Source organism: Mytilus edulis, chromosome 2, assembly GCF_963676685.1.
Source record: "Mytilus edulis chromosome 2, xbMytEdul2.2, whole genome shotgun sequence".
NCBI lineage: Eukaryota > Metazoa > Mollusca > Bivalvia > Mytilida > Mytilidae > Mytilus > Mytilus edulis.
The window spans coordinates 74340726-74368685 of record NC_092345.1 but is presented as its reverse complement, the minus strand read 5'-3'; the positions used below and the strand labels follow the sequence as shown (position 1 = coordinate 74368685).

Here is a 27960-nt window from a genome sequence, read left to right as displayed (position 1 = left end):
TAGGAGTTGTCCCCCTTTGCTTTAACCCATGTAAAGTAAAGCAGACGAAAACACATTACTTACTGGCTTTAGACCTACACATTTTGTAAACGAGGGCTTGTTAATGGAAACGTTTATTGTTTGTCATAAGGATAAGAAGAATGCTGCATAGTCTTGGTAGGTATTTATGTTCACCAACACTGCAACAACGATCTGATCGAAGTTCACTTCCAACTTCCTCTGACTCTTAACAAATCCAACTTCCAAGTACTAAGTCTAAGTTAGTCCAAATAATTATGACGTCTTAAAAGGCTATTATATTTTTTTTCTTTGACGCCTTACTTCAAAGTACGGCGTCAAAGAAAAAAAGTATAATAGCCTTTCAAGACGTCATAATTATTTGGACTAGTAGTACTACTAAAGTAAGTAAGAAAGTAAGTACTTATTAGTAAGTTAATTTTTATTTCAAGTCGTCATATAGATACATAATAATAGACCGAGCATGATCGAGCTCTGGTGCGCACTCTTAACCTACTATCACATAAAAAAAACCCACACACAAATCATACAGTGGAATACTTATAATTTAATGAACATAAAGATTGCACACGTTGACAACTTTTTTTCATACTTTCCTTAAATAAAAGGTGGACCAAACTGTACAAATTAAACTTAAAAAAAACTATAGGTAGGTGTTAATATAAGAAAGTTTTGTCATATTTTCTAGTCCAAATATTAAAGACGTCTTGCAAGCCTATTTTTTTCTGTGGCGCCTTCAAGGTCTTGCAAGTTCTTTTACTTTAGGGGTCCCAACCCTTATAGAGCATTTCTAAACTATCCTAAACCTAATCTTACCCTAACCCATACCTAACCATAACACTTGCCTAACCATAAAGCATAACCCTAATCTAAAACATCCCCCCAACCTAACCATTACCATGAATAAACCCTACCCCTAAAGTATAGGGACCCTTAAAGTAAAAGAAGGCCAGAGTTATTTGTACTACATTTTTTTTTTGTATCAAATTTACATCCTGTCCATTTGTAAATTTATGATTTTCTCTTGTTTAAAAAAAAATGTTAAATGTTCTTTTTTAGAAATGATTGAAAAAATACATATTTGATTATCTAAGAAATTTGAAAAGAAAAAAAGTGATATAGGATGTACAAGTTTCTGGTAAAATCATTTGTTTTACCCATCATTCATTTTCTCAAAATTTGACTAAAAAGACTGACTTGATTGATAAAAAAAAATAAATTAAAAACTTGTTATAAAAAAAAAGATATTGTAAATACACAATTTTTTCACAGAGTTAAGTTTGATTATGATATATTTCAAATTCATTCTATTTTCCTCTTGTATCACATGTCTTAGCATCTTCGCTAGTCAAGGGTTACGATCCGCCCCCTAAATACATGTACACCTTAAAATCATTCAATACACTCATTATAGTTGATATATTGCTTATAGTTTCTAAGAAACAGACTCAACCAAGAAAACTAAACATTGACCAATGAACCATGAAAATGACGTCACGGTCAGATGAACCATGTCAGGCAGACATTTACATTATAAAATATTGCCATGCACCAAATATAGTTGACCTATTGCATATAGTATAAGAAAAAAGACCAAAAGTCAAAACTAAAAAACTTAACTTTGGCCACTGAACCATGAAAATGAGGTTAAGGTCAATGACACGTCCCAGTTGGACATGTACACCTAAAAATCATTCCAAACACCAAAATAAAGTAGACCTACTGCACAGTATAAAAACAGACCAACACTTTAAACTGTAACCACTGAATCAAGAAAATGAGGTCACGTATTACAAAAAATCAAAACTTTGTTTCAAGTAATCACTGAACCATGAAAATGAGGTAAAGGACAATGGATATTTGACAGACAGATCATAAGTCATCTATATACAATTTTGAAGCATCCAGGTCTTCCATCTTCTAAAATATAAAGCTTTTAAGAAGTAAGTTAACGCTACCGCATCCAACAGTCACAGGCTCGACAAAAAAAATGCAAATATTCTGAGCATCTGAGCATCTGAGCAGAGTCCATTCTCATGCGGCAAACACCTCTATGTGCATTGAATGGAGGAACCAGTAGCAGATCCCTGCCATATCATAAAATACAAACAAACATAAAAGCATAAAATAAAAAAATAATTAAATTAGGCACTGGCATTTAATATCAGGTATATATATTTATATATAATAATGCATTACTTCTGTTCCCGACAATGAAATCACGATGAGGGTGTTTCTTCCAATTGTGAAAGTGTATACAGACGAGACGTTGGAATTGATCTGTTTTTTTGATAATTCAAATATGAAAGTAACTTCCAGTTTTGTTTGAGAAATTAATATGGACTCGCGTAGTTTAATTTAATAGCCGTTGCCTCAGTTTGTGGTCTCTTCATTCATTAATATAAACATTAAAAATCACTACATTTATGTAATAGAAAAGTTTGGATTACAATACAGTATACATCGGGAACCATCTATAGATCAGTCCGCGCCTGTACTTGTACCCTGCTATTTCAGATATTATACGAGGGAATTTTCCCCATTTTTTAATTGAACGGTTAACTGAAATTTTCTTTTCGTCTGTGCGCTTTACAAAAACTTGATTATCGATAACCGCGAATTTGTATGTTAGTAGTTGCCTGAACTTGCAGTATAATCTCAACGAAGGTGTAGATGGCTAGATGAGTAAACCAAAGCTGTTCATTGTTATGGCTATTAAAAGATTCTTTTTGGTACATTTTGATTCTTCGCTAGTTAGTTTTCCACATTGCTGATGGAAATGTCTACTTACTTGTTATGTAATTTCTTACAAAGTAGTAGGCATTTTGTTTGCCGTTTTCATTTACAGGAGTATCTGGCCATCAATTAAAAACGTCCTCAGTCGAATCACATAAAATATTGTGTTTATAAAAAGTTATAAAATTATTTTGTATAATTTATTTTTAACTTATCCATTCTAACTTAGCAACTTTTCAATAGGTACGTTTCGCGCAAACGTAATGCGTTTAATCGTGCAAACGTAATGTGTTTAGTCGTGCAAACGTAATTCGTTTAGTCGCGCAAACGTAATGCTTTAAGTCGCACAAACGTAATGGATTTAGTCGCACAAACGGAATGCGTTTAGTCGCGCACACGTTATGCGTTTAGTCGCGCAAACGTAACGCGTCGCAATTTTTTTTAAATTAAAAACATAACCATGAAAGCCAAAAAAAAAACAGAATAAAAAGACAGATGATACATAACGTGCTTATGCTTTATTTCTAGGACTGACTTTTTCTGTTATAAATCTGTTAGCATGGAACCACATAACAGCAAACACAAACACTCCGAAGAGATACAAACGAGCAACTGTAAGTATGGACTGTTCAAATTAAATAAAGTTTCAAAATTACAGCAACCAGCTACCCGTGTCCATACAATGTACTTCTCTGTATAATCTATAAACATCTGTTTAAAGTGTTTTTCATAACTGCAATGCATAGCCTATTTTCTAGAATTTGAAAAAAAAAGATTGAAGTGGATTAAAACGTTGATAGCTTAATATTCTATGTTTTAATATTTATAAGTTGTGGCACTGCAGAATCATTAAAACGTATATTGAGAAATCACTGGAGGGAAATATATTTTTTTATCAAATAAAAATCAGTCAATATTTAAATATGAAAGTTCATTGCGTTTGAATTAAATTAATTTTTTAAGTTCAATGCGTTTGAATTAAATTGATTATTTTTAGCTCACCTGGCCCGAAGGGCCAAGTGAGCTTTTCCCATCACTTTGCGTCCGGCGTCCGTCGTCGTCGTCGTCGTCCGTCGTCTGTCGTCCGTCGTCGTCCGTCGTCGTTAACTTTTACAAAAATCTTCTCCTCTGAAACTACTGGGCCAAATTGAACCAAACTTGGCCACAATCATCATTGGGGTATCTAGTTTAAAAAATGTGTGGCGTGACCCGGTCAACCAACCAAGATGGCCGCCACGGCTAAAAATAGAACATGGGGGTAAAATGCAGTTTTTGGCTTATAACTCAAAAACCAAAGCATTTAGAGGAAATCTGACATGGGGTAAATATGTTTATCAGGTCAAGATCTATCTGCCCTGAAATTTTCAGATGAATCGGTCAACCCGTTGTTGGGTTCCTGCCCCTGAATTGGTCATTTTGAGGAAATTTTGCTGTTTTTGGTTATTATCTTGAATATTATTATAGATAGAGATAAACTGTAAACAGCAATAATGTTCGGCAAAGTTAGATTTACAAATAAGTCAACATGACCGAAATGGTCAGTTGACCCCTTTAGGAGTTATTGCCCTTTATAGTCAATTTTTAACCATTTTTCATAAATCTAAGTAATCTTTTACAAAAATCTTCTCCTCTGAAACTACTGGGCCAAATTAATCCAAACTTGGCCACAATCATCTTTGGGGTATCTAGTTTAAAAAATGTGTGGCGTGACCCGGTCAACCAACCAAGATGGCCGCCACGCCTAAAAATAGAACATAGGGGTAAAATGCAGTTTTTGGCTTATAACTCAAAAACGAAAGCATTTAGAGCAAATCTGACATGGGGTAAAAATGTTTATCAGGTCAAGATCTATCTGCCCTGAAATTGTCAGATGAATCGGTCAACCTGTTGTTGGGTTGCTGCCCCTGAATTGGTAATTTTGAGGAAATTTTGCCGTTTTTGGTTATTATCTTGAATATTATTATAGATAGAGATAAACTGTAAACAGCAATAATGTTCAGCAAAGTAAGATTTACAAATAAGTCAACATGACCGAAATGGTCAGTTGACCCCTTTAGGAGTTATTGCCCTTTATAGTCAATTTTTAACCATTTTTCGTAAATCTTAGTTATCTTTTACAAAAATCTTCTCCTCTGAAACTACTAGGCCAAATTAATTCAAACTTAACCACAATTATCTTTGAGGTACCTTGTTTGAAAAATGTGTCCGATGACCTGGCCATCCAACCAAGATGGCCACCACGGCTAAAAATAGAACAGGGGTAAAATGTAGTTTTTTGCTTATAACTCTGAAACCAAATCATTTAGAGGAAATCTGACAAGGAGTTAAATTGTTAATCAAGTCAATATATATCTGCCCTGAAATATTCAAATGAATTGGACAACCGGTTGTTGGGTTGCTGCCCTCCAATTGGTAATTTTTAAAGAAATTTTGCTGTTTTTGGTTATTATCTTGAATACTATTATAGATAGCGATAAACTGTAAACAGCGATAATGTTCATCAAAGTAAGATCTACAAATAAGTCCACATGACCTAAATGGTCAATTGACCCCTTAAGGAGTTATTGCCCTTTATAGTCAATTTTTAACAATTTTCATTAATTTGGTAAATTTATGTAAATTTTTACCAAATATTTTTCTCTGTTACTAATGGGCAAAGTTCATTATAGATATAATTGTAAGAAGCAAGAATGTTCAGTAAAGTAAGAACTTCAAACACATCACCATCACCAAAATACAATTTTGTCATGAATCCATTTGTGACTCCTTTGTTTAATATGCACATAGACCAAGGTGAGCGACACAGGCTCTTTAGAGCCTCTAGTTATATTTGCAGATCAAAGATTATTTTAGTAATTTCGAATCTTTATCGAAAGAACACAAAACTCCACCTTCAAAAGGTATTGAAATGTAGCTAAATACTTGCAAAATTTGACGAGTCTTTCAATTGCAAAACGTTTTACAAATGGGATTTACAATGTCACTCCTGAAATCACTGGAGGGAAATATATTTTTTTTCATATTAAAATCAGTCAATATAATATGAAAGTTCATTGCGTTTGAATTAAATTATTTTTTTTAAGTTCATTGCGTTTGAATTAAATTGATTTTTTTTTATATTTGCAGATCAAAGATTATTTTAGTAATTTCGAATCTTTATCGAAAGAACACAAAACTCCACCTTCAAAAGGTATTGAAATGTAGCTAAATACTTGCAAAATTTGACGAGTCTTTCAACTGTAAAACGTTTTACAAATGGGATTTACAATGTCACTCCTAAAATTCACGTAGTTTTTTTTAAAGTATTAAATACCTCATCAATATAAAAAATAGAAATGTAATATAATTCCAATTAAAATGAGACAACTACCTATCAGAAAAAAAGACTACGCACATTTAAGCAATTGACACTGTACAACCTTCAACTATGAGCGAAACCCATATCGTATAATAAGCACGACAAAGTGTGTAAAATAATCAAACGAAAAAACACATCTTTTTCAGAAAACTATAAACAAAAGAAAAATATGATAGAAAGAAACCAACGACAACCATCGAATCATGGACTCTTGACTTGAAACAGGCATGCGCTTTGTTGTTGGGTTAATCATGTTTGCGGGCACCCAACCAATTCCCTCAACTGGGACAACAGTGTAACAACACAATGTATGACTAATTCTAAAACAATCTATTAAAAAAGGATATGACTGATTCATAGTGTATAGAACGACTAACAAAAATATTAAGATACACATAACTGAGTACTGACGTTTACTGAAAACTAGTTCAAAAATATTTGTAGGAGTTACTGTTGTATTGTTCCCTCTACGTCAGTTCTTTTCCTGTTATCGATTGTCATACGATATTTCCCCACTTGAAACATTTGTATACAGTGTATACAAACGAGCAGATCCCATTAATTCCATTTCTCTTTTTATTTTATGAAGCAACGACAGAATAAAATCCGACAAAAAAAGAAAAAATATAATTAAGGGACACAAAAAAGCGACTTGACAACATGAAAAAGGTTAACAGCGATGAAAAATCATTTTTGTAATGTTGACATCATTATCTGATACTTGCATGAAGTTCAACTTTTAAATTTCCCTATTTTTTAATCTTTTATTCGTTATTTTGTAGCTCCATCATTAATGAAGTTCATATTAATTAACACGAAACGCCAAGGAAAAGACGTGTTTCAATTAACATGTTCAGACACAAAAGAACTTAGTAAGATGTCTTTGCGATATGCTGGTATTCTTCTAGAGTTTAAGCCAAGGAAAAAGCCATTTTCGGCACTCGTTGGTCTTGATGAAGACAAGGATATCCTGTGGAACAAAGATTTGAAGTGGGATGAAATATATGGCAACCGATTATTGGCATCTGGGAAGACAACAAATTCTGAAAGTATTACATAATTTTATTGTCGAGCCTGCAACTTTTGTTGCAGAAAGCTCGACATAGGGATAGTGATCCGGCGGCGGCTACGGCGGCGGCGGTGGTGTTAGCTAACTTCTTAAAAGCTTTATATTTTAGAAGGTGGAAGACCTGGATGCTTCATACTTTGTATATAGATGCCTCATGTTACGAAGTTTCCGTCAGTCACATGTCCAATGTCCTTGACCTCATTTTCATGGTTCAGTGACCACTTGAAAAAAAAGTTCAGATTTTTTGTAATGTTGAATTCTCTCTTATTATAAGTAATAGGATAACTATATTTGATATGTGCGTACCTTGAAAGGTCCTCATGTCTGTCAGACAGTTTTCACTTGACCTCGACCTCATTTCATGGATCAGTGAACAAGGTTAAGTTTTGGTGGTCAAGTCCATATCTCAGATACTACAAGCAATATAGCTAGTATATTCGGTGTATGGAAGGACTGTAAGGTGTACATGTCCAACTGGCAGGTGTCATCTGACCTTGACCTCATTTTCATGGTTCAGTGGTTATAGTTAAATTTTTGTGTTTTGGTCTGTTTTTCTCATACTATATGCAATAGGTCTACTATATTTGTTGTATGGAATAATTGTGAGGTGTACCTATCTAGCGGGCAGATGTCATGTGACCTTGACCTCATTTTCATGGTTCAGTGGTCAAAGTTAAGTTTTTGAGTTTTGGTCTTTTTATCTAATACTATATGCCATAGGTCATCTATATTTGTTGTATGGAAATATTTTATGATCTTTATGTCAGTCGCGCAAGTATTATTTGACCGTGACCTCATTTTCACGGTTCATTGCACAGTGTTAAGTTTTTGTGTTTTGGTCTATTTTTCTTAAACTATAAGTAATAAGTCAACTTTATATGTTGTATAGAAGCATTGTTAGCTGTACATGTCTGCCTGGCATGGTTCATCTGACCTTGACCTCATTTTCAAGGTTCATTGGTCTTTGTTTAGTTATCTTGGTTAATGTTAAGTTTATGTGACAGTTGTATTAAAGCTTAGCTTTATACTTAGGACTATCAACATAATACCAATGATTAGTATAGAAGGCGAGACATTTCAGCGTGTGCACTCTTGTGTTATTTATTTGTGAAGTTAAAATGAGAAAATACGATGTTAGGTGGTGTCAACATGATTCCAATTTTGTTAAGAGTTCATGTAATTCCCTTAGTTTTTTCGTTTCTATTCATAAAAGATTTATGTGTTTTAACATGGTTTTACAACTGATTAACACATGACATTGGTAAAATCTCTTTGTTCTTACTGTGTTATAATCTGAATAATGCTCGGGTAAGGTGTGCATTAACTATCTCAGATATACTGCACAGTTCAAATATATTCTTACCTTTAGGGGCGTTTCCTGGATTCTGAAAGGGTTGTGATATGTATCTATAAAATTAAAAAATATCAAATTGTAGCGAGACTAAAAACGTTTCGTTCTCCAATTCAAGGATGAGCAACCTATTCGAACCCCCAGTTTGTAGTTTCTGCCAAAAAAGAAATCATGTACTTATGAATATTCAAATAAAGGAAATCTGATTTGAACAAGTTTTAGACTCAATAAATTTCAATATTTTTGGTATATTTAATCCTATAAAGGGACTATTTGGGTATCGAATTTAAATTTGGGGTCGTGAGAGGGGGAGGGGTTAAAGATTGGATATAGAATCGTTGTTTCTGTTTACTGTACTAAAATCTTCCTCGTTTCATCTTTCTCTAAGCATATCATTAAGGAAAGAAAAGCAATTCATCTTTACTCAATAACACCGATTTGAAAGTACAATATGTCAAAGTATTAATCGTCACTGATTGCAAGAAAAAAAAATTAAGAATAGATTTAACAGAAACCATAAAAACAATTTACAATTAAATCGCAAATAATGTAAAAATTGAGGAAGAAGCCTAAATAAAAAAAAATTATAATTTAAAACTTATCAACCTCTTACTACATAAAGGCTCAACTCCTACGTCGTTCGGGTTAATCAGGGTCACATAAGCCGTGCAGATTAAATCCAATATACCGACTTGCTTAGTCAATTACTATAACTTGTCTCATATGCAATTTGGTACTACTAGCATGCTAATTTACTCGATTGCAAATCTAAATTTCTTCCGTCAAAGCAATGATGTATGAAGCGCTTACGTTATTTGTTAATATAATGCTGTTGTGTCCGAAGCGCTTTTCTGTAATTACATCCTGAGGAACTTTCTAAGCACAATCATTGTTTGAATATTTTCAAAGTAAACAACAAATTAGGGTTTTGATCCAAATGTAGAGGTTTACTAAACATGTAGATGTGATTGATTTAGTCACTGTTCTGTGGACACATATATTATTGTCTGTTTCTTTTTTATTTAATTTCGGGAATATAATAAACCCTAGTATTTACCTGTTACCGTAAAAATATTTGAAGTTCCATGTCAAATTCTGATTCTATTTTATGACCAATATCAGTTTGTTATACAATATTTTTGTTTTAGCTTATTTAAAGACAATTGTTTCGTGTAATGAAAGAATTGATAACTTTTTTAGATTTTGTTTTGTTCTATTTGGTTACTCTCTTTTTTCATTGACTTTATTTTATAAACTTACTAAGAGCAAGTCCTTATTTTGTAGGAGGTTTTGGGAAAATGACTCTTATCATTCCAAACGACAAATGTTATAACCAGTATGGGACTATCAGATGTAAAATATATTCTTACGCAGAGGAAAAGAACAAGGAAAAGGTGTACCGACAAGTACAGCAAGATATGCCTTTCCCCTCAAACGTAGATTGTAAGTATTCAAAATGTAGCCGAAATCTGACTATTTGACATGGGAACAATTAAAATTGTTGTGTGAGTTGAAGATTTTTTACAACAATGACATTATAAAGTGCGACCATGTATATCATACCAAATCTCCTTGTCTTTATATTAACAGCCTGTTTGATAACAACACAACAGAACAAAACATGCAAGCCTTTCGCAATTTCTTTACAGCTCTTTTCATAATGCTAGCAAGACATATGCTTGTTTGTATCAATCGAATTTTGGCTAAAACTGTTATAAGACTCTTCAAAGGAGTGATTTCCTTTAAATGACGATTTTTTAACCCCTTTTGTGTCTTGTCATACACTAAAAAGCAGTACAAGATCCTAAAAAAGAGAGTTATGTATTTATCAAAGTTGTACAAAAATCGAACATGTAAAAATGTTGTTTGTTTGTAGTTGACTGGTGTTTAGTTAATTATCTCTACAAGTGGCGTCTCCCATGAAAGAGCTTGTGGTTGCTTGTATTTTCTATCATGATTTCCTTGATAGAGGGTTGCTGCTCACTAGGAAGCTTTGAAACGAAGAGTTCCAATTAGTGAAGTTGAAATCAACCCTTCGTAAATCTTTCGGACGCCATCATGAGTTGGTTGACCGTTATGGAATACCCGTTTCACAGATGATATCGGATACGTTCCTTAAGCTTCGTTCACACCTTATCGGATAGTACGAACGGACGACTAACGGATGAAAATAAAAGTTGTCCGTTGACAAAATTGTTATCCGTTGGGAGTCCGTTGATGTACTGACCGAATAAAACGGACGTGTAACGGATGCATAACGGACACACACCGGATATGCAACGTACGATAAACGGACACGTACCGGACAGAACGGATGTCGAACGTACATCGAACGGAGGAGTACCGCATAAAACGGACACCTAACGGAAGCGTACCGGATAAAACGGATGAACAAGATATACGGAAAAATAAAAGGCGACAATAATAAAACATGTAAATCGCATAAATATTCAAAATGTTTCTGTGTTACTGGTTTTGGTTTGTTCTTTGTGTCTGCCCTGAATATGAACTGCTTGATTGTGAAGACGTGCCTATACTGTAAGATCGATTATGAATAATAAGAATTCATGAACCTTAAGAAATCTGACATACCAATAATTGGCATTTCTGACGCAAATTTTTCAATTGGCATTTATCCGTTTCAAATCCGTTCATCATCCGTTTTATCCGTTATACGTCCGGTACAAGTCCGTTTCTCATCCGTTTTATCCGTTACACGTCCGGTAGAAGTCCGTTGGTGAATTTATCTTCCAGACCTCCAACGGATGTATAACGGACACGTAACGGATACAAAACGGAAACGAAACGTACAAATACCCTACAAAACGGAGGCCTAACAGACGTTCAACGGACATTTTATCCGTTGGACGTCCGTTGAAAGTTTTGAACATGCTCAAAATTTTCCACTGTACAGAACGGACGTCGACGGATAAAACGTACGCTAAACGGACATGCAACGGATATGGACGGACGTCTGACGGATAAGAACGGACGTCTGACGGACATGAACGGATTGAAAAAAAGTTATCCGTCAGTCGTCCGTTCGAGCTATCCGGTAAGGTGTGACCGAGGCTTTATCTCGTAACTACAATCCCGTTCCCTTTTCATTAATTTGACACGACGAGTGCCCACATGTGGAACAGGATCTGCTTACCCTTCTGGAGCAACATATATCACCCCCAGTTTATTGGTGGGGTTCATGTTGCTTAGTCTCTATGTTGTGTCGTGTGTAATATTACATTTTATTTGAATGTTTGTCTTTTCTTTTTTAGTTATGGCGTAGTAAGTTTGTTTTCGATCTAAAAGTTTGGTTGTCCCTCTGGTATCTTTCGCCCCTCTTTGTTAGAATGCTTCCCAACAATAAGCTTGTTTAAAAACTTGCTTATTTTAAGGCAGATCTCTCTAGCCACTTGTTCGAATGGTGAACTGGACTAACCAGTTATTTCCTGTTCCCCAATACTGTTTGAAAACATCAACGCCGCTTGTTCCCCGACACCAATAGTTGGAATCAAACATATTACATTTCTAGCTCACCTGGCCCAAAGGGCCAAGTGAGCTTTTCTCATCTCTTTGCGTCCGGAGTTCATAGTCGTCGTCGTCGTTGTCGTCTTCCGTCGTCGTTAACTTTTACAAAAATCTTCTCCTCTGAAACTACTGGGCCAAATTAAACCAAACTTGGCCACAATCATCACTGGAGTATCTCGTTTAAAAATTGTGTCCGATGACCCGGCCAACCAACCAAGATGGCCGTCATGGCTAAAAATAGAACATAGGGGTAAAATCAAACCAAAGCATTTAGAGCAAATCTGACAGGGTAAAATTGTTTATCAGGTCAAGATTTATCTGCTCTGAAATTTTCAGATGAATCAGAGAACCCGTTGTTGGGTTGTTGCCCCTAAATTGCTAATTTTAAGGAAATTTTGCCGTTTTTGGTTATTATCTTAAATATTATTATAGATAAAAATAAACTGTCAACAGCAATAATGTTCAGCAAAGTAATTTCTACAAATAAGTCAAATAACCAAAATGGTCAGTTGGCCCCTTCAGGAGTTATTGCCCTTTATAGTCAATTTTACCAATTTTTCTAAATTTTTGTAATCTTTTACAAATATCTTCTGCTCTGAAACTACTAAGACAAAATGTAACCAAACTTGTCCACAATCATCATAAGAGTATCTAGTATAAACAATGTGTCCGATGACCCTGCCCGCGAACCAAGATAGCAGACATGACTAAAAATAGTACATAGGGTAAAATGCAGTTTTTGGTTTATATCTCTAAAACTGAAGCATTTAGAGAAAATCTGACTGGTGCGTTTTTTGCTTTTATCTTAGATATTATTATAGTATCTAATGATATCTTATACAATAAATGATGATTTTAACCTTATTTTACATGATTTCCAAAGCATCAGTAAATACAGGTGAGCGACACAGGCTCTTTAGAGCCTTTAGTTTTGATATGAAGACGTAAAGCGATCCATTGTAAATGGATCCCAATCTCTATCAAATATTTGAAACAGCTAATATGTTCGTACACATTGTTTTATTCACATTTATGCGAATGTTCATGTTTATATCTTGCAAAATAGTCTTTTTACTACATACCCTCATGTCATACTACATGACAAATATGTTATTGTCCCCGAAGATAAACCCCAAACAACATCTTTTTTTTGTGTGTTAATATCATTACAATCATAAACTGCTTGATAAATGAATTAGGTATTGATAATTCATTTGGAAACTCAACATATACCTTCACGACACTTACCAAAGAGGAAATCCTGGATAATCATAGATCTGTTCTATGTTCCTTTGGAATTTCAACCGAATATGAAGAACTGGATATTCCATCATTGTATTGGATACCTAAACAACGGTAAATTGCTGGGTCTTCCAAATGCTCAATGATTACCATCTTTTTTATCAGCAATCAAAGCCGGGCTCCAAAGTTATTGTGAGACTGCCTATTCTAGAGGTTGGGTGAATCAGATGTGGATACTAAAAAAATCCAAAGATCTTTTGGAGTACATACAATCTAAGACTCTTTCATCTTGAAATATTATTAAAACATTTGACTTTTCTACACTTTACACAAGTATTCCCTATTCTAAAAGATATATTGAAAGAGTTGGTATTACTTTTCATTCAAAAGAATGTCGAACGTAGATACAAGTACCTTGTCTTAGGGATGGATAAATTCTACTTTGTAAAGAACCACTCTGATGCAAACTAAAAAATCTCTGCAAATTGACATTATCAAGATGCTTGATTTTTTTATTGACAACATATGTGTTACGTTTGGAGGAAGCGTTTTTCAACAGACTATCGGAATTCCAATGGGAACCAATTGTGCCCCTCTTCTTGCCGACTTGCTTCCTTATTATCATGAGGCTAACTTCATACAGGAATTTCTCAGGAAGAAAGATAAGAAGCTAGCAATAACCTTTAACTTTAAAATGATGTTCTCTCACTAAATAATACAAAATTTGGAGACTATGTTGAACGAATTTATCCCACCTAACTAGAGATGAAGGATACTACAGATACTGTTAAGTCTGCCTCATATCTTGACTTACATCTAGAAATTGACAATGAGCGTCGATTAAAAAAAAAACTTTACGACAAAAGAGATAATTTCAGCTTCCCAGTTGTGAACTTTCCATTTCTATGTAGCAACATTCCATCAGCGCCTGCATACGGAGTATATATCTCCAAATTGATACGTTATTCCCGGGCTTGTATTTCCTATCATGATTTTCTTAATAGAGGAATGCTAATTACATGGAAGCTTTATACCAAGAGTTCCAAATGGTGAAATTGAAATCATCCCTTCGTAATTTTTTCGGACGCCATCATGAGTTAGTTGACCGTTATGGAATAACAGTTTCACAAATGATATCGGATATGTTCTTTATGTCGTAACTACAATACCCTTCCCTTTTCAGGAATGTGACCTACCAAATTAGACTATTTAATGCATTTGTAATAACACAAGCAACACGACAGGTGCCACATGTTTAGCAGGATCTGCTTACCCTTCCGGAGCACCTGAGATCATCCCAGGTTTTTGGTGGGGTTCGTGTTGCTTTGTCTTTAGTTTTCTGTGTTGTGTCTTCTTAACTTTTATTTGTCTGTTTGTTTTTTTGTTTTGTTTTTTTTTAGCCATGACGTTGTCAGATTATTTTCAATCTATGACTTTGACTGTCCCTCTTGTATAGATCTTTCGTCCCTCTTTCTAAAAATAGTTTCAACATTTTTTATCCGTATACTAGTATATTTTTACACTATGCCCATTAAATTTGGGCAAATTATTTTTAAAACCCTATGAAAAGTCTTAAGTTCCCTCAAGGTAGAACTCATACTTGTTCCATGTGCGTCCCAAGCACCAAAACAATTCTACCGTAGGCATTTTATTGTTCCATGCCTCAATAGCTATAAATCATATAACATAGTCTTTACCCGAGGCATCCGAAAACACATTAACATCACTTGATTTGTTTGTCAAATGAATAACTTCTGATGATACATCTGCATTAATCTTTCTTTATTTGATAACCAAAACTTTAGTTCAAACTCCGTTTCTTGAGTAACCACGACCGTTGCCTCCCATGATGTTCTATCCTGAACACATTCATAGGCATACCGAGTCCTTAAGATTGTTCGCTACTGAAGCATTTTAAAAGACTTTTAAAAAATGATAGCATATTAATAAAGAAACAAATGAAGTGTGCTTGTTTTCGAGATATCAGTCATTGAAAATTTTGCGGGAAATAATTATCTCTAGATATTTCCTTTATTTAACATTGGCACCATTTTCCCCCTCAAAAATGATGAAAAATAACAAGGAATTTATAATATTTTCAAAGATACATTTTAAACTATATGTAATAAAATTCTGGAAAAAAAAATAGGTGTTAATGGGCAAAATAATTTAATAGCACAACATGGATAAAACCAGAGGATTCCGAATATCTGGCAAAAAATCTATAACAAAAAGTAGCGAAGATCCTTAACCTTACAGTTGTACACAACACACTTTGTGTATATATTAACGGATCAATATATGAAGCCAAGAATTGTACTGATATCACCCGTTTATTATGTAACATGGTACATATGCAGGATATACATTTTATATTCCTGTCAATTCTCTATTTATTTAGTTTGATTATACCTTTAGATGTATCCCATATCATTTAAAAAAAAAAGTAATCATTTTTCTTTGACTAGTTGGACTCATCTAGCCTTCTTCGTCTTTTCAGCTTTCGTCTGTTTTTCTGCTCTGTTCTTATCCTTATGTAATTTCCTTTCATTCTCCGAATCATTTAACACTGTGCTGGTTTCATATTCATGCACGACTCGCAAGCCGAGGTGGAGTGAATCAGCAATCCGTATGTACTTTTTAATTAAGTTCATTAAAGCTTTAACTTCTGATAAGTTTTCCTTGGCTTTGCATACGGTGTCTGGTGGTGGAATGTTGCCGTCTAAAAGACTGTCTAATTAGATTTTCTCAGCCCCCTCATACTGCTCTATATATGCCTTTTTTTTTAATTTTGACATTCCGTCAAGGCAGCTTCTATATTTGAAACATGTGTTTCTGTCATCTGTTGATGTTGCACATGCATCTTTCCTATTTGGTAAGAAAACATTCACCTTATTCGGTTAATCATGTCCTTTTGATTTACCGTCAACATATTTGAAACTCAGGCGTCCCTTTTTATGTTTATGCTTCGAAGGGCGGCTTGAAAGTGAGATTTATTTACATGTATACCTGTTACCTGTAATCAATTAACAATTACAAAACAATCCTGATTGAACAATATCTTCAATTCAAACCGGTCATACAGACGTCTATTCGTTTGCTTTAAATGCCGTCTCAAATATATTTTTAGATTTTGCTCGCTTGGTCACGAAAACCGTTTTGTTCGATTGTGTCTATTTCTAACTAGAATATAATGCTTGCGATAAGCAAAAAAAACAAAAATACTGTCATGAAAGTAAGGTTTATTCCCTTTATATAAACATAAATATACAACAATGTTAAATCTGCAAATTTGCGGAATACATTTTTGTTCTTCCCTTGCCTGGATTTGACTTCTTGCTATTGGGATATCAACACCGCCTGCACAGTGTCTAGCGCTCTAGACCGCTTGGCTATTTAGACAGAACTAAACATTGCAGTTTTTAGTGGCCTAGTGTTACTTATCCTACTCATGAGAGAAATCATTGTTTAAACAAGGCGAGAAGATCAGACCAATCAATTTCATCTTCAAGCCTAATATATAATTTGCTGTGTTACAACTCTAGATTCTACTTGATATACATATATAAAATTGAAGTAAATTTTACTAACATTTGTCGGATCTTCTCACCTTGTTTAACCAATAATGAGATGGGCATATGACAGATGAAATTGATCTGGGTTTTCGAACTTCATTGGTTTTATTTTACAAAAGTTATGTATAAAGTCTGGTCAATTTTCAACTTCAGTTTTCGATATATTGCAAAATATTAGATTGCTCGACATTGATTCATATTGACGTTAAAAAAACCTTCTTTTCGCTAGTCGTTTTCCTTCTTTATATCGGAAAAACATGATCAAAATTAATGGCTAAACTATACAACTTCATTACTGTTAGATCTCAGTGATTTAGAAACATTTTTGACTTCTGTTCATTTCTACCTGTTTCATATGGTCATTAAGATATATTGACCCCTGATCAAGGCGGATAGTTTTGGTTTTGATTGTTGTTGTAGCTATGATAAAAAAAATCAAAAAAATCTGGAAATATACCCATACGTTCAGAACCCTCCTCCTAACCTGGGACAGTGGTGTGACAGTACAACATTAGAAAGAACTATAAAAATCAGTTGAAAAAGGCTGAAACTCATCAGATGAATGTAGATGAATTTAAAATTTCATTCTTAAGAACGTCCATGTAGTACTTACGGCATACCACTACCACATTGTTGTTTGCTTTGTCTGCCGGCATAAACACTAACTACTTTGGAAGTTCTTTAATAGTTATCAAAAGTACCAGGATTATAATTTAGTACTTTAAGTTTATTTTTGATGTCTACTTCTGCAAGTATGTTTACTTTTGCGGATATGTTTACTTTTTCCAGTTATGCCTATTACTGCAGCTGTGTACATTTGTAGGAACTTGATCGGAGCCGCTCAATGAGTTCGATGAATTATTCTCACCTGCTTTAATACTGGAATATTTATTCACCTTTTTAGATTTCTTTTTTGTGGGTTTTTCACTTTCAGAGTCACAGAATACATTAACATTTTTCATTTTAGTGCTTAGACCTGGCATTTTATTGTATATAAATATAAAAACTGAACTGTTCTTTTCTCTTGTTAAAAGACATAGCAATATTGTTACGTGTCAAATAGTTAATAGTAAGTCCAATAATTTTTTTTATAGGTGATGAGAGTTCACCTCCCATTGAACACCAGAACAAAACAGAGCACAAAACAAATGGAAAACTTAAAGACGGCGCACAAATTGACACACCGCCTTCGCCGAAGCACGAAGAGTCTGATGACGCCGTTATTTTCATTTTCCTATCTATTATACTGTTAGCTCTTGTTGCAGGATGTGTTCTCGTCTGGTATGTATGTCATACTCACAATCTGCTGACCTTTAAAAAATTTAACCATTTAATAATCATAACAACTTTTTTTATTTTACCTTTAGTGTCTTACAATTTTGAATTCGCAGTGCACATTAACTTTGCTGTATTTTCTGACAAGTACTATTTGATTCACTTCAAAATACATGCATTCAGGTTCTTTTTGTTGTTGATAGTATTTGTTTTTAGTCTAGAAGGTAGAACGGATGGTTTTAGTAGTCATGTTTTACATGGTCTGTACATAAGTAGATCCCACTCCCACTAGATAGCTATATCTTTACAATCTGATAAAAAAAAATTAGAAAATAGGGTTACAAATAAATGTGCAATATTTGGAATGATTAAATAATGTAATGGTCAAACAGTGTAAATGGTCAAATTAATAACATTTTTTTTTTATACTATGAAAGTTAATCGTCACTGTTGCCAAAATTACCCGTATGAGAGACTGGTGCGTCGTTAATGATGAATGTTATTCCGGAAAAAAATGATATTTGCTCTGTAATTGGTATCATATAGATATAGGAAGATGTGGTGGGAGTGCCAATGAGACAACTCTCCATCCAAATAACAATTTTTAAAAAGTAAACCATTATAGGTCAATATACGGCCTTCAACCATGCCAGGATAACAGGCTTATAATTTAATACGCCCGACGCGCATTTTGTCTACATAAGACTCATCAGTGACGCTCAGATCAAAATAGTTTAAAAGCCAAAGAAAAAGTTGAAGAGCATTGATGACCTGAAAATCCAAATAGTTGTACCAAATACGGCTACGGTAATTTTGGGATAAGCAAATCCTGCAACATATTACACACTTTAAGTTTAATGAATGTGATTGAGAGTTATCTCATTTGCACTCGTACCTCATTACATTATACCTATAGGACTCTTCACTGGTATGCTGGACTAGTGAGGTATATTGTTAACAGCAGAAAGTGCAATTTGTTGTTGAATAAAAATAAAAAAAACATTATACCTATAGAGTATTACCTTACATCAATCTTACTGGCAAAGTCTCATTACTAAGGAATGACAAATTATAGATTTTTAAAATAAAACCTGTATCTTAGGAATGACGCTACCAATATGTTGTATAACATCAAAAGTAAGCTTTCTTGTATCAATCCTAATGTTCTACTAAAACTTGTGGTAATTGTTTTAAGTAAATTTGAGTTTTTGTAGGAAGTGTTCATGGTACAATATATCATAATACGTCGAATATAGTACTGACGTTTAAAACAACACTTATGAGTGTATGCACAAATGAAATAAATAAATCTTATGATAGCACACATGTTCCAAATGTCGTACCTATAATCCCATCCTCTTTTCCCCGATAGTGAACTACCGAACTATACGTATTACAGATCTTGTATAAACATGATCAACACGACGTGTCCCGCATGTAAAGCAGGATCTGCTTACTCTTCCTGAGTACAGGTCTGACATCATCCCCAGTTTTTGGTGGGGTGCATGATTCTCACCCTTTAGTCTTCTATGTTGTAACTTGCGACTATTGTTTGTATGTTTGTAGTTTTCTTTTTTAGCCAGTGTATTTCAACTTTGAATGTCCTTTTGGTATCGCTCGCCTCTCTTTAAACAACCACACAAACCACATTTAACTTGAAAGTATGGTGCATTGAAACGACTCATAGCTTTTTAAGAAGGAAATAACTTTTAGAAAGTTGATTTAACTTAAATGTATTTCTTTGTGTTGAAGGCATAGGAAAAAGACAAAGCAGAAGGAAATCGAGGCAAAAAAGAAAGCGGAAGTTGAATTAGAAACTGCTAAGAAAAGACAGAGTTCAAAGAAAAAAGCAAAGAAGCTTGGATCCAATAAAAAGACTTCATCACTTCAAACTGATAACAATAAGAGTCAAGGTTTGTCTTTCATATGATACTTTAAATAGATGTACTTTCTCCTCATTTAAAGTCATTTCAACTGTTTTCTACATGAAAAGCTTGAGAACTTTTGGCTATTGCCAATTATTTATTTTATGAATCATTTACAAATGAAAAGCACATAATATATGTTGTATATTAATTTTTAGACCTGTTAGTTATAACTTAGTCTTAATGGCGAATACATGGGGGTTACAAGTTCATAAATACACTTTCAATAAACTACTAAATCTGGAAAAAAATGTATTGATCAAAATTAAGTCTTCAACAGTGAAAAATTGACACATAAATTCAACAATCGCTAAATAACTGCACAAATTTAATGAACTCTACAGATAAAAACCTATTCTAAAAGAGAAAAAAAACATACGACACTGAAGAAATTATTGGCACAATGGTAAATTATTTTAGAATGACAAATTACAAACTAAAACATCTCTGTGAGCCATTTCTGTCATTTTGGTTATTCTTTTCGTTAATGACAATAACTGAAGGTATTTCAACAAGAATATACACAAAGCTTCGTCTAGATAAGATATATGTTGTAATAAATTTTTAGACCCTGCACTTAATTTAGACAGATATCATAGAATGAATAAATCCTACTCTGTTTCATAAAAAAAAACATAAATTCAAAATTAATTTGGACACATAATACTATGTAAAACCACTTTCATTAAAAAAAAATCTTGAAACTGGCTTTATTGAAATGGCTTTATTGTTTTAAACAACTTGTTTGAGACTTTCGTAGGACGTGTTTGTAACAGTCCCTATTCCTAATGGAGTCACAGTGTTCGTCTTCTCTGTGATTCTTTCTTTTCTCCATTTAAGGCAACTATATATACTTGATACACAAAACTTCATATTAATCAGAGACTGTATATCATGTGCTGACTCTTTAACTAAATACAGATTAAAAACATGAATACAACTTCGCTTTATGAAATAGTAAACGTGCATACAAAATTAAACATTGCTTACAAAAAGGTTCACATAATTCTATCATATAAATAAGAGACCGAATATCATGTGCTGACACTTCATCTAAAGAAATATTTAATGAATAAATCCTTCTTAGTTTCATAAAAATAAAGAATAGTCAACGTGCAAACTTTTATGTGGCTTTAGAAAGAGACATATAAAACTATGTAAAAAAACACTTTGATTCAAACAAAAGTTCTTGAAGCTGGCGCAGTATTAATAAACTTATCATAGAAACAAGGACTGAAATTTTGTATTTTGTCCACAAAAGACTCACAAGTGACGCTCGAATCAAAAAATTTTAAAAAGGCCAAATAAAGTACGAAGTTGACAAGCAGTGAGGATAAAAAATTCTGTAAAAGTTTTGCCACATACAAGCTAAGGTAATCTATTCATGAGGTAGAATAGTTATCAAAGGTACCAGGATTATAATTTAGTACGCCAGACGCGCGTTTCGTCTACATAAGACTCATCAGTGACGCTCATATCAAAATATTAATTTATAAAGCCAAACAAGTACGAAGTTGAAGAGCATTGAGGAACCAAAATTCCAAAAAGTGGTGCCAAATACGGCTAAGGTAATCTATTCCTGGGATAAGAAAATCCTTAGTTTTTCGAAAATGCATAGTTTTATATTCAGGAAATTTATGAAAATGACCACATAATTGATATTCATGTCAACACCGAAGTGCTGACTACTGGGCTGGTGATACCCTCGGGGACGAAACGTCCACCAGCAGTGGCATCGACCCAGTGGTGTAAATAGTTATCAATGGTACCAGGATTATAATTTAGTACGCCAGACGCGCGTTTCGTCTACATAAGACTCATCAGTGACGCTCATATCAAAATATTTATTTATAAAGCCAAACAAGTACGAAGTTGAAGAGCATTGAGGATCCAAAATTCCAAAAAGTGGTGCCAAATACGGCTAAGGTAATCTATTCCTGGGATAAGAAAATCCTTAGTTTTTCGAAAATGCATAGTTTTATATTCAGGAAATTTATAAAAATGACTAGGTCTTAATATTTTAAAAAATCTATGTTTTGTAAACAGATAATTAAAATAATGAGCATATCAATGATAATTCACTTCAACACAGAATTGCTGACTACTGGGCTGTTGATACCTATGGAGAATAAAAACTCCATTAGCAGTGGCATCGACCCAGTGGTTGTAAAAAAACTCATCATAGAAACCAGGATTGAAATTTTGTACTTGCATCAGATACGCGTATCGGTTGCAGATTATCGCCGGATTTTTCTTGCCGGCCCAACACTCTGGCACCTGTTTTCGCCCCTTTGTTTTTGTATGGCTGAATCTGTAGCTTAAATTGGATTGCTTTGTGGACCGTGGTTCGTTTTTTTTAGTCCGAGTATGGTCTTTCTTCGTATTGTGTGGTTGTTAGGCAACCTTCATTTTCTTTTTTTATCTGCCTACTATAAAGAAAATGAGTATGCACGCGTGTGTCTTCTCTGAAGGTAAATCATATGTAGCTACACATTTCGTGATACTTAGAGAAAAAAGTAAAATCACAAAAATACTGAACTTAGGGGAAAATCAATTCGGAAAGTCCATAATCACATGGCAAAATCAAATAACAAAACGCATCAAAAACGAATGGACAAGAACTGTCATATTCCTGACTTGGCACAGGCATTTTCAAATGCATAGTCCATCTATAATACTAAAATAACGAGGTCCAATTTGTCAGCCGTCATGGGGTAAAACAACAAATCAAAGAATTCAACTTTATATATAGCTAATATAGGACAATGGTGTAGATTAAAAATTACACCACTCCAGACCATTTTGTTTTCCACATAATTAATATTGCCAATAATTAACAAGTTCCGGGTCGAATATGATACCGATACCACAGTATATTCACCTGTTACCTATTGTCTTATCTGTACGTTCCGCACCAGACAGGCGCACCACCAAACGGTGTATTTAGGATTTTGCTATATACACGGGTCATAATCACAGGGTTGACACTTCTAAATTCAATCATTGTCAAATTGTTCCCTATTGTAGTATTTTGATAAGTAAGACTTTCTAAGATACGAATACTAAAAATCTTGACTTAAAATAAGGCGTATAGGTACAGTTTTCAATCTGTTAGCGGGCATGACGTAAAACAGCGAATCAAAGAATTCAACTTTATTTATAACTAATATAGGACAATGCTGTTGTTTAAAAAATACTCCGTTCTAGGACCTTTTGTTTTCCAAATAAGTAATATTACCAATAATTGATAAGTTCCAGGTCGACGGGTTCACACAGAAAGAGTTTGAATGACTTTATCAGATGACATTACCAATACTAAAATATACTTACACATAGTTATATACTTTAATTCAGTGGGAACCCACGATATCACGGGTGTGTTCTAGTATTAATAAAACTGATAACCCGTATTTACCTGTCAATAATCAACTAACAATAGTATTTACTGTATTTGGAATAATATTAAGGGTTTGAAATATTATATGACTCCTAAATAAAGGCAACAGTAGTATACCGCTGTTCAAAACTCATAAATCCATGGACAAAAAACAAAATCGGGATAACAAACTAAAACCGAGGGAAACGCATTAAATATAAGAGGAGAACAACGACATAACACTAAAATGTAACACACATAGACAAAATCCCACGAGAATAACAAATATAACATATATATATAACATCAAAACCAAATACATGAATTTGGGATAGACAAGTACCGTGACACGTCTTATCGCAATGTGAATTTACACTCAAAAATAAGAGAAAACAAACGACACAACGTTATAATGTAATACACACAGAAACGAACTATAATATAACAATGACCATATTCCTGACTTGGTACAGGGCATTTTTAAAGGAAAAAATGGTGGGTTGAACCTGGTTTTGTGGCATGCCAAACCTCGCACTTTTATAGATCCTAAATGTATTTGTTTTGTTGTTGTTATTATATGACTCCTAAATGTATTTGTTTTGTTGTTGTTTTTATATGACTCCTAAATGTATTTGTTTTCTTGTTGTTGGTTTTTGTGAAAAGAGGAAAAATAATTTGAAATATTGTCCCAGCCTCTAAGAACATCTTATCTCACTTCAATTTCACGAACAGATAATTTAACACTATGGAATACGAACAGCATTATAACCAAAGATGAATCATTTTCAGTTCCTGATACACTAGCAACACCTGTGGTTTTGTTCGTGGCTAGTAAATATTCCGAAATATTAAACTATAGCAAGTGAACATAAATCTATGGTAAGCGGGGAAACAAATGTTACAAAAATATCAACCAATTCACAGAGAATTGGAAAGCTGACGAATAGAAAACTGAGAAATGTTTAGTTCACATCCGAATCTTATCGTTGATTTCTATATTTGACAAAAGAGATATGAAGCAGACTAGCAATATATTTGATATCTTTTATTGCAAGTTCAATGGGATAACAAATATTCACAATTACTTTTTAAATAAGAGGACATTATCTTAAAAGTTGAGCGTGAAAAAAGCTTCTATTCGTTCATCTTGAAAAAATTCCTGTATGAAGTGTGGATATTCTTTAACAAGGATAAAAATCAACAAGAAGTGTAACACGGCTGCTTCTTATTTGTTAGTGCTGATTGTCTATTCATAAATGAATCAAATGTACCAAATCTTCAAAATATGTTGATTTGATTATATTTTAAAGTTTAAAAATGAGGAAATCGTCTGTAAACGGCAGTGAAGTAAATGTAATCATTCTAGTGCACGGTGAATCTTATGTTGTATGTTTTATAACAGATATTTTCATTTTTAGTATCCACATTAGATTCACATCAGTCCCGAGCAAGTCGTCACACAGTAAATCAGAATCCTAGTGACCCGTGTGAGTAGAATAAATGTTTATATAAAGAAAAAATGTCAAGGAGTTCAATATTGCGTTTATTTAATTATCTAATGAGTAATTAGGTTATTGAGTTGCGTTAAGCTTGTTACTGTACACAGCCATATTACGTGATATGATGAAGGCTAAAAATTTTGCAATTCGTATTCAATTTCTTTATCGATTTATATCATAAAGCTATGACTGGTTACATTTTAGAGAATTTCGTTAAATGTCAAAAAATAAATTTAGAAAACTACAAAACTTGTACATGTGTAAGGTCGTGTAATGTCGTATTCATAAAAAGATACAGAAATAAGCAGAAACCAGAAAGCAATCAGGAACCATAAGCAGGGGATAAGTTGTAGCAAAATTGACAGAAAACAAACAAAAATAAACAAAACACTGACCAGAAAACTTAAAATTATGGAACAAAAACCGAAGGTTAATCATTTGCTACTCATGGGTAAATAGCTAATATACAGTCACAGCTGGAATATTGCTACAAAGAAGTGGAAAGTCAACGATGGGAAAAGTAATAAAATCTTGCAGCATTATATTTAGTTCTTATCCGACTCTTATCATTGATTTATATGTGTTAGCAAAGTTATATAGCAGACTTAACGAAATCTTTTGTATCCTTTTTTGCAAGATCATTGGGATAAATTAACATATTCACAAATAGTTTTAGAGTTTTAGAATAAGAAGACAAAACCAAAATAGCGGAAAGTGAAGAAAGAAGGATAATATTAGCCCTCTAAATATCATCTTGAAAAAATTCATGTATGAAGTGTGCAAATTCGTTCACAAGGATAAAAGTCAGTTAGAAGTGGAACACGGCTGGTTCTAAATATGTTGATTTGATTTTATGTTTAAGTTTAAAATGAGGTAATCTTGTGTGAACGGTAGTGAAATGAAATGTTATCATGCTATTGCATGTATGTTCTTTAACAGATGTTTTCAATTTTTAGTATACCCTTTGGATTCACACCAGTCCAGAGCAAGCCGTAACACAGTAACTCAGAATTCTAGAAGTCATTGTGAGTAGAATTAAAATAGTTACAGAGAATGCATGTTAATATATAGGATAATAAAGAGAAATTTCTAAGAGTCCAGTATTGCGTTTTTTTACTTGTAGTGTAATGTGGTTATTGAGTAGAGTTCAGCTTGAAATTTTTTACATATGTAGTCAAGTTTATTTTCTGTATCTGCTTTTTAGCTAAAATTAAACAAAAGTACAAAAAGAACTGTAGTGAATATTGTCACAAATAAAGTAAACGAATATTATGAGTGTCCATTAAGTAGACATTTAATCGGATAAATTCTTTCTTAACTTAAGTTTTGAAGTCTGAAATGAAACTGTTCTAAAATATCGTATTAAAAGGAAAATATTAAAGGAATAATCACCCGAATGGTTGCCTACGATATTATGAATGCTAAATGATGTAGAAAAAAATGTGTATGTTACAGACTGAAACATCAAAAGTTAACCACTTAAGTGTAAATAACTACAAAGCCCACAATAACATATTTGAAGCCTACCTGCGTAGAAGACACGTTGGTGCCCTAGTAACGGCCTAGTCTGTGTTTTGCCCTTTGGTCTGGTAGTTGTTTCTTTGAAACATTCCCCGTTTCCGTTCTCAATTTTATCTTAATGGATCAATATATTTTACTGTACAAAAAAATTGAAATATATCATGGAATACTAACCTCTAACTTAACAGGAAACACATCAAAGTATTTTAAAACGAAAAGCAATTCTAAATATGGCCCCCTTATATTTTACAGTGAATTTTTATAATCGAGGATTATGTAGAATCACTGATTTTTCATGTATTTTGTACAATAACTCAAATTGATATTGTTTGCCAAAAACAGGGTCGGATGCATATATATGCATGAACTGAATGTACATACATAGTGCATGAAATATTCTGTAACGGCGATATAGATTATTGAAAATAATTTTATCTTGTCCATGTCCCAATTAACAATTAAAGACTTCAAACTTAGCAAACAAATGCAACTAAACGTACAAAAAAGCCAGACGAATGTTTGACGGATCGAACACAAATTTGGAAAAGGTCAACGATCCCTAATATGTTTTAATACCGATTCAGTCTGTTTATTGCGAAGAGGGAGACCAAAAATGTTATGATGATTATTTATGAATGACTGATAAGGGTATTGCATGGCTAAGTAACACGAATGGGTGAATGCATATAATCTTTCATCGTTCTGTTAAGTACTCATTCCAATTTTATTGTCTGTTTCTGTGTGTTAGAAAAGATATATAGCAGACTTAGCTATGTCTGTGAAAATCCATTATTTCAAGTCCAATGGGATAAATCAAATATTCACTAATAGTTTGTTTTTTTAAATGAGAAGACATAAACTCAATAGCGGAACGTGAAGAAATGGCATAATGTAAGATGCTTTTCGTTCATCTTGGAAAAATTCCTGTATGGGAATTCTTTCACAAAGATAGAAGTCAATGAAAAGTGTAAAATATTGACTTAACGATTGTATAGTGAAATGTTATCATGAAATTGTATAGTGAAATGTACAGTGAATATATGAAATTGTATAGTGAAATGTTATTGCATGAGGAGTAGGATTTAAATTGTATGTTCTATAACAGATGTTTTCAATTTTTAGTATACCCTTTGGATTCACACCAGTCGAGAGCAAGCCGTTACACAGAAACTCAGAGGCCCGACGATTATTGGGAGTAGAATAAATGTTGACATAAAGGAACAGACTTAATGGAAGCAATATTGCCTACACTTATGTTAAGTGGTTAAATAGTAGGGTTAAGCTGAAACTGTAGTCAACTTTAATTTCTATATGTATTTTTGCTAAAATAAACTGTGTATGTAAAAAGTACCGTATTGAACATTGTAACAAAAGAAAAGAGTATACGAATATTTTTGATAACGGCTTTACGAGTGTTAATAAAACGGACATTTGTGAAAACTCTTTTGTAACTGTAATCCTTATTATCTGAAATACAGTCATGAAATGCT

General features: G+C 33.4%; 1 protein-coding gene across 3 annotated transcripts; it reads left to right on the top strand.

Annotated features, from left to right (window-relative positions):
• LOC139512926 (uncharacterized) lies at positions 1–27960 on the top strand. 3 transcript variants are annotated; one of them, XM_071300906.1, is made up of 10 exons: positions 1–156; positions 3283–3368; positions 5881–5944; positions 6895–7161; positions 9817–9975; positions 17969–18155; positions 19902–20062; positions 24869–24937; positions 25906–25974; positions 27593–27960. In XM_071300906.1, exons 1-10 carry the CDS (start codon positions 141–143, stop codon positions 27667–27669), a joined length of 1155 nt encoding a protein of 384 aa, XP_071157007.1. In that variant the 5' UTR covers positions 1–140; the 3' UTR covers positions 27670–27960. The 3 variants fall into 3 exon arrangements, with proteins under 3 accessions (XP_071157007.1, XP_071157009.1, XP_071157008.1); XM_071300908.1 differs by lacking the exon at positions 5881–5944; XM_071300907.1 differs by lacking the exon at positions 24869–24937.